Source organism: Brachypodium distachyon, chromosome 3 (assembly GCF_000005505.3).
Source record: "Brachypodium distachyon strain Bd21 chromosome 3, Brachypodium_distachyon_v3.0, whole genome shotgun sequence".
In the NCBI taxonomy this organism is placed as follows: domain Eukaryota; kingdom Viridiplantae; phylum Streptophyta; class Magnoliopsida; order Poales; family Poaceae; genus Brachypodium; species Brachypodium distachyon.
The window spans coordinates 8,159,800-8,168,119 of NC_016133.3; the positions used below are offsets into that span (position 1 = coordinate 8,159,800).

The following is an 8,320-nucleotide window of genomic DNA, read 5'->3' on the forward strand; positions in this document are numbered from 1 at the left end:
TGGCCGGTGGAGCTATTTCTTGGAAGAGTAAGAAACAAGACTCCATTGCATTATCTTCCATGGAAGCCCAGCTTTGTCTGAAGCTGGCAAGGAAGCTATCTGCTTGAAGGATTTTCTTGCTACTGTAATGGCAATTGAAAGTGTGAATGAGCCAATTAATATTTATTGTGACAACCTGGATGCGGTCAAGGTGTCCAAGGATGAAGGATCCCAGATTCCACAGTAAGAGCAAACAGATTGAAGGATAATTTCATTTTATTAGGGATGTAATCATTAGACAAAAGTTAGTTAATGTTCAGTTCTTACCTGGCAGTGAAATGATAGCAGATCCACAGACTAAACAAGTCAGTCAAGAATTGTGCAAGCATGTTGCTAATGCTGCCACGGGACTTCGTATTTGTTTTTGGTCAAGTGGGAGATGTAGGGAATACTTGTGTCATGCAACTCATATTACTAGTATTGCTGTTTACCAGAGATCGAGACCATAATCAAGCCATTGTGTATAAATTCAGTATAGTGAATTCAGTGAAAGAACCGACAACAAATGACCAAACTGAAAACAGCAATACTAATATGAGTTGCAGGACATAAGTAATTCCCTACACCAATCTCTGCCGATAGAATCCGGGTGTTAACTGTGCAATCTCTGTGATTATAAACACGAGGTGGCCCGGCTCATTGCGGAGCGCGAGACGTTACACGTAATACCTCTCGGTAGCTGGTTTCACAATAGAACTTTGACTCTGCTAGCTAGGACAGAGGAGGCTGCATCCAAAATTGGAACACTTTAGTAGTTACAGACATAAAAAGAGTGCAACAATATAAACAACAAAGGGACTCTTTCACCGAGAAAACCGTGAAGAAACTATCAAGATAAACAAACCGTTCACATTCCACACTATCATTTACCACCACATTATTTTGTGGCACATTGAGAAAGTGTTGTCAACAATGCCGTGCAGAAATGTCAGTTGAGCGACAAGGCAAGGAGTGGAGTAATCGAGTCAAGACACAGGTTAAGCCACAGCAAGCATATATTATCAAGTGGTAGCCAACATAACAAACACAAGGATCTCCTGACAACAAAATTTACATTAGCATCTTAAGTGTGCTACCAAACTGTTCAATAAACAAAAGTTGCTATACCAAAGAGATGTTTTCAGGCATCCAGAGCTGAAATTTATGATTCCGAAACAGTAAACTGAGACACACCAAACAAACATATAAGGGAAATGGAGTAAGATAAACTAGGGACAAAGGAAATACTTCCTCCGTAATCTAGACAAATCCGAGTCACTTATTTCCAGACGGAGGGAGAACAAGTTACCAGATTCATTCACATGACAGGAACTTCTGCACAACATGATTCATGCTCGGTCTCTGGCCTTTTTCTTTCTCCAAGCACATAGCAGACACCTCCAGCACCAGCAACACCTCCGAATGCACAAAGTCACCATTCAATCTAGGATCCACAAAGCCATCAACCCATGTCAAGTCGTCACTTTCCATCTTCTCTCTAATTGTGCACTCTAACTGCCTCAGTGCAGACTCAGCATCCTCGCTGCCATCAACAGCCAGCTCGGATACTCGACAACCCATGACTAGCTCCAGCAGCACAACCCCGTAGCTATACACATCCACCTTTTCAGTCAAGGGAACGGAGGACACCCATTCTGGGGCCATATAACCTCTAGTTCCACGAACCTTGGACATGCTGCTGGAATCAGCCTGACCTCTCTGAAGCAGCTTTGCAAACCCGAAGTCGCTGATTTTGGGCTCGAAGTCCAGGTCAAGAAATATGTTCTCAGGCTTTAGGTCGCAGTGAATTATCCAATCCATGCACCCATGGTGAAGGTAGGCAAGCCCTTTGGCCACACCAGCTGCGACCTTGTACCGCTGATGCCACTGTATTGGCCCTTTGTCACCAAACAAGGACATGGCTAGTGAATCATTCTCCACATACTCAAAGACCAGCAGACGGTGCTTGCCCTCCGAACATACACCCATTACTCTCACCAGGTTCATATGGTAGATCTTACCAATTACGCTCACTTCGGCCTCAAACTCGTCTTCCCCTTGCTTCACATCGTTGAGCTTCTTGACTGCGACTACACGGCTGTCATGTAGAGTCCCCTTATACACAGAGCCATGTCGCCCATGGCCAAGCTTCTCCTTGAAATTCTTAGTAGCCCTCCGCAATTCCTTGTGGGTGAAACTACGGAAATGATCTGTCAACACCCTGTAGCCTTCCTCTGCTGCCCAGATCTCTGATCGTGCTGACTGTTGTGTTGACATGAACCACCAGCCAGAAGCAATGAAGCAGAGCTCTACAAGAAAGAATACAGCGAGGAACCAATAGTAGTAGTACCACATTGTACCCTTACCATCACGGTTGTGCGTAGTCTCATAATTTAAGGTCTTCTTTTTCGATGCATCACAAACATGACCATGATAAAGATCAGAATCATATTTGTGTGACCGAGACAGAAAGCTCTCAGGAACCTTGAAATATGCCTTGCCAGGGTATCCTGAAACTGCCTTGCCATTGAAAAGAGCAGACTTCAGGAAGCAGCCGTTTGGATCCGTTTTGTACACAAAAGCTACACAGGCACAACTCTCCAAGCACATCTCCTTGCAATTATGCAAGGATGTTGACATGGTGTAATTCAGATCGCAGCCCCAAAAGTCGGTCTGAGGATTGCTCAAGAAGATCATACGCTGGCCACCATGGCCGCAGGTGATGTTGAAAACTGGTTTGCAACCCTTCCTCCAGTCACCTGGATCACTGACAATATAGCCACGAGGACAAGAGCAGCGTGGTGTTGGTGAGTACTCACATATTCCATTCCAACCACATAGGCCATGTATATCGCAAGGCTTGGAGAAAGCCACCCAAGAAACATACCAGCTCCTATCCAATTTGTTCAGGCTATAAAGCCTAAGATTACCATCGGAGTCTAGTGTTAGCCTCCTCTTAATCTCCAAACCCCAATCAGAAGCACGAAAGGTAGTATTGTCAGTAGCTACAAATTGCCCAATATTATCAAGCACAGCTCTCCTACTTCTGTTATATGAGATCCTATAGTTCATCCAGCTACTATGGTCAGGGTTAGGCCAGTAGTTGAAAGAAATATCTGGCCCATCATAAACAAGTGACAAGACATATTGGTCATCAAAACGCAATGCGTAGTAACTTGAAGGGTGTGTGTGTGAGAGATCAGTCGATACCAGCTTTGCAGTGGCTGTAATTGGCTGATTTGGCAGCAGAGTGTCAGTCGGATGGTCGAAACTTTGCCACAGTATGTTGCCACCTCGATCCTTCACGACAAGGTTCCCGGAGTCCATGAGCTCTGCATGATTGACCTCTGCAGACGACGCGTTGATTTGCCACACGACTGTGCCATCATAGTCCGTGAGGACCATGCTTCCATCCTTGTTCAGCTTGACCTTTGATCCAGTCCCATGCACAGGGCGATCTCGGTTTGCACTCCAGGCGATGGTCCTGTCAGCTGAATTGGTGAACCAGATTGACAGAGTGAATGCAGTGGATGAAAGATTGTAGAACCCAAATGAGAAGGTGCCATCCAGTGACTGTATGACATCGGACGCATGCTTCACAGATAGTGAAGATCCTTTATGCAGGTAGTTAACACGACCAACATCTGCTACGGTAGGAGCTATAATAAAGGAACAGATCAAAAGAAATGTGAGGTTCAAGAACCAAAATGAAGCTGCCATTGTGTGCATTGACAGGGGAAGATCCTGAGAGAAACAAAGCTGCTGCTGCTGCTGCTTGATGATGAGAGAGGATATAAATGTCTTACATGTATGGTATTTTTTAATTTTGTATAATCAAGTTGCATTTTAAGTGTTAAACAACACAGTAAGTACATGCAAGTGGTTAAGCTTAAGCATAAGTTAAGAATCATGACTTAATCGCTTGGACTGACTTGCAACATGGTCAAGTGGGACAATTGTCTCAATCAACATTTCTCTTCAATTTCCTCAACTGCTGCATGATTGATTTCACACATCTCCATCATACCTAGTATTGTACTTGATCAATCTTGCAGTCCTCCAAGGGGGTGACTTTGAATTTGATGACAGTCAGGTCTTCATCTTGTTCTACTTAAAATACATTATTACACAGATATAAATAAAGTCCCACGTGATGTTTGTCTGATAGTATTGGAAAAGTACACATTATGGGGAATAGTAAATATATGGAGTAAGATGGGGAATATTAATATAAGGAGTGATTAACACGGAGTGAGATTAAGAAAGGATTTTCTGGGGCTATCAAAGTTGACAACTCACCAACTGTTTCAGTTTCTTCAATCCCTCTTTGTTACTTGAATATTAGGCTGGGAATTTTCTGTGACTATTATTGGTGGATTTTTGCATTTAATGGTAGAGATACTCCTATAATACATTAAGGAAAGTTCAAGCAGAAGATGGCTCACCTGGAAGAAGTCATCTTATCACAACAACCAGATATCGCAAAACAGAGCCATTAGTGAACAATTGAATGAATAAGATGCATGTTCCAACTTTGGTGAAAAACAGAGACATGGTTTTGTGCTCTATTTATGCCACAAAGTCATGGAAACTACAAAAATACAAGGAAGGAAATGCTACACTTGTAATGAAATTAAGAAAAGAATAATATTATACATACATATTAGTAATTCAAACTTACCACCATTGAAGCGAATAAAAATGCATGCCAGACTAATGTCATTTTTCAATAAAATAGATTTGCATTCCAATTATCTACTCCCTCCATTTCATAAAACAGCTCATATAAATCTGTGCACTTCAACCAAGATGAGCTCTTGTTTGTAGTGCCTGGCCAACCAAGTTGATCTAGGAGTAAATGAGTGTGGACAGTTATTGGCGGGGGGCGGGAGTAAATGAGAAATGAGCTATATAATGGAACAAATGGGAAAACATTATGTTAGGTGCTTCATGGAATGGAGGGAGTAGGTGAAAGACAGGCTGGATGAAATACACATGGAACCCAAATTAGCAGTAGTATCGCTCAATAATATGCATCATCCAATTTACATTGCAACTCTGTGCAAGCATTTTTTAGCGAATCATGAATCCAACCATCTGCATCCATAGTCTCACACAAACATGCAGAAACTACTAAATGAAATAACCATCTGATGGAGCAGAATGTATCTTACATAACTTCTTAAGAAGCTAGACAAGTATCCTTTCTTAGAGCGAAAAACGAGCAGAAACACATAGGTAGTCATGTTCAGGTGTCAGGACTGTACACTAGCTGCAACAACTAATGACATGTAAATCAAATGCTGTTCATAACATACATGTATAGAGGCCAAAGCAACCCTTTGCGCACTAAATATCTACAACACTGAATTAGATAGACACTGTAAAATGTCCCAGATGATTGAAAGTGAGGATGCCAAACTTGACAAGAAGAACATGGCATGAGGGAGGTAAAAGGCAACCTAAGGAGCTGATAATAACAATTAATAATAGAAATAGCCCACTTTGAAGATATAAAAGTGAATAAACAAGGGTGGTACTAAAGGATCATTTGCAATGCATCCGGAAATGGAAGAAACCAAACCAAGTAGTTCCTTTCATAAAGAAAGGAGATACATAAGCTGCGAAATTCATTACAGGAAAGAATCTTACTTTTGCGTGTCAACGCGTGGTGTCGTAATTCTTGGGTATCCGCCCTCTTAGACTTGTGCATAAACTACTTCTATTAATGCATAGAGACGACGCAAGCTTTGATTTTTCTTGGGAAAAAATAAGAAACTTAAACTTCTGCACTGCATCTTTTGAATTCACGCACACTCTCTGGCTTCTTTGCGTACCAGGCATAGAGAAGCCACTTCCAGCATCAATAACGCTTCTCACTGCACGAAGTCGCAACTCAATTTAGGATCCACAAGTTTGGTAATCAGCCCACACTTTTTGAAAGTCTAGAGGGACATCATTCATCTGGAACAAATGTTTTCTCTATGGGCCACTTGGTACTCTGGACTTTGATAGAGCCGTAAACATATCAATGCAGAGGCACAGAGACATCACTTCACAATCCCAGAAGCAACATAGATTCTTTGAATAGATATACTCTATAAAAAAATCAGCAGCCTTTTTTATTTTATCCACTTTGGAGACAAAACTTAAATCATATCTTGATTTAACTTCTCTGAAACTTTGGCTGAAATTCTAGAATATAAAATAGAATATTAGCACTAACATAGGGATCAAGAAAAGCAGCAAAAGGACATAAGAAGATGTTACGAATTCAATTTTTTTGACCAAATTAGTTGATGAAACAGAATCAGATGATGTCGACAAGTCAGGGTTCAGATTTCTGAAGAGCATATGTAAATAAAATTACATGCAAGGCAGCAGAATTAATTCTGATGTTCGAGATGTACTCACTCCGTTTCGGAATACAGGGCCTACGATTATAGATCTCAATTTGACCAATATAATGTAAATTTTATTGTAAAAATTATTCCATTAGAAAGTAGAACATTTGAGGTTTCTAAATACAGAATTTTTATGATATAAAACTCATGTTACATTGGTTAAATCATCGACTTAGGGATATGCGTAGGCCCTGGGTACCGAAAAGGAGGTAGCACATAGTTTATCACGCTTCACGAATTCGAGAGAAAGAACACAATAATAGCAAATGAATGAATTTATGGTAAAACGGGATGAACATGTTGCAGCAAATGGACGTTTAAGAGGAAAAATGAACGCCTCGAAGAAGGGATTTAGGGGCTTGGCAAACCGTTCCAATATACCTCGATCCCAGTTGGGGAGCATATACGGTGGCACACCCATCACATACGGACGAATTCATTCACCCTTAGACAGTGAACCAAATAGAAGAGCGAACTAGGAATAGGCAAGAGGAGACCCCATAGCCTGATACGCTTGGAGGTGGAGATATCGCGGACATGGACGGGGCAGCAGGGCGGCGCGGCGCAGACGAGAGCGGCCGCACATTGTGACGGGGAGTGTGCGCACGCGGCGCGAACAGCGGCTGAGAGGGACTGGGTGCGGCGGCCGGCGGGAGAGCGTGGGGCGGGGCGGTTGGACCTGAGGTCCTGAGTTGGGCCCGGAGGGCGACTAGCCTGGGTGATTTGAGTAAATTGCACGGAACCGCTACATCTGATACAAAGTAACTATTTTGCTAATTCTATTCTATCACAAAACCGCGGGCATTCCGGCAAGTTTTGACAGGTATCATGATTTGCCCGTTTGGCCCTTATAATCTCGTTTCTCACTAGCGGGCCCCGCATGTCGGGTTGACCGAGCGAAACGGACGTTGGGACAAGTTTTGACACGTTACACTGATTGAAGCTCCAACTCCCGCGAGCTCACTGCCACACGCATCTAGACCATCTGGTCAACTCCAAGCCATCCAACCCCAACACTTCATGATCTAGTGCGATTTGGATTCTACAAAAATTTACTCATTTAGGCGGGGATGGAAAAAATATAATTGAAGCCAGCTCGATGGTCAACCTGACAAGGGGTTCCATCGGTCAGAACTAGCATCAAACACTGCTTAAGATGAAATCAGTGTAATGTGACAAAACTTGTCCGAATGTCGGTGGTTTTGCAACAAAATTACAAAAACCGGTAGCTACGTGATACAATTAACTTTATTGTGGTGGTTTTGCGTAATTCACTCAACTATTGTCACCTCCTGCCCTTAACGGCATGGTCAGGACGGCGCAAACGCCATTTGGGCCTGATCAACCCACAGATAGGCCCCACCATCAGAAACGATTTTAATTATACGCGTCAAACAACCAAAATCAGTGCTATCTGTCATGTCAACTAGAATGTCGGTGGTTTTGTGACAAAATTAACAAAAATTGTGTTTCCTGATACTCCCTCCGTCCAACAAAAAAAGTCTCAACTTTGACTAAATTTGAATGCATCTATACAGTAAGTCACATTTAGATACATCCAAATTTTTACAAACTTCAGACATCTTTTGTTGGACGGAGGAAGTACAACTATATCAAATGTGATTGTTCTGTGTAATTTACTCTTCGGATTTTAGTCTTAAACCACAAGGTTTCTCCGGCCGTGGCATTTGTACCCATGACCTTGGGACGATATATCTGCGAGTCTTAGTTCCGCGTACGAAGTTCGTTGGTCTCTCACCAGTAAAAGAAGCATAGATCGGCCGGAGTTTATATGTAGTACAATCAACGTTACACGGCGCTGCTGATCGAAGCCTCAATGTGAATGCAAATGCATCAGAACTAATCATGACGGTGCTCAATTGATGGGCGGCCAAGTC

General features: G+C 42.4%; 1 protein-coding gene across 3 annotated transcripts; it reads right to left on the bottom strand.

Moving 5' to 3' along the window:
* Positions 1–1,004: 1,004 nt before the first annotated feature.
* LOC100844181 (putative receptor protein kinase ZmPK1) lies at positions 1,005–7,108 on the bottom strand. 3 transcript variants are annotated; one of them, XM_003571144.4, is made up of 2 exons: positions 6,804–7,108; positions 1,005–5,897 (listed from the first exon to the last, which is right to left on the bottom strand). In XM_003571144.4, exon 2 carries the CDS (start codon positions 3,745–3,747, stop codon positions 1,333–1,335), a length of 2,415 nt encoding a protein of 804 aa, XP_003571192.2. In that variant the 5' UTR covers positions 3,748–5,897; positions 6,804–7,108; the 3' UTR covers positions 1,005–1,332. The 3 variants fall into 3 exon arrangements, with proteins under 3 accessions (XP_003571192.2, XP_024316213.1, XP_024316212.1); XM_024460445.1 differs by having other exon boundaries at positions 1,005–6,205; XM_024460444.1 differs by having other exon boundaries at positions 1,005–6,213.
* Between the last annotated feature and the right edge of the window lie 1,212 nt (positions 7,109–8,320).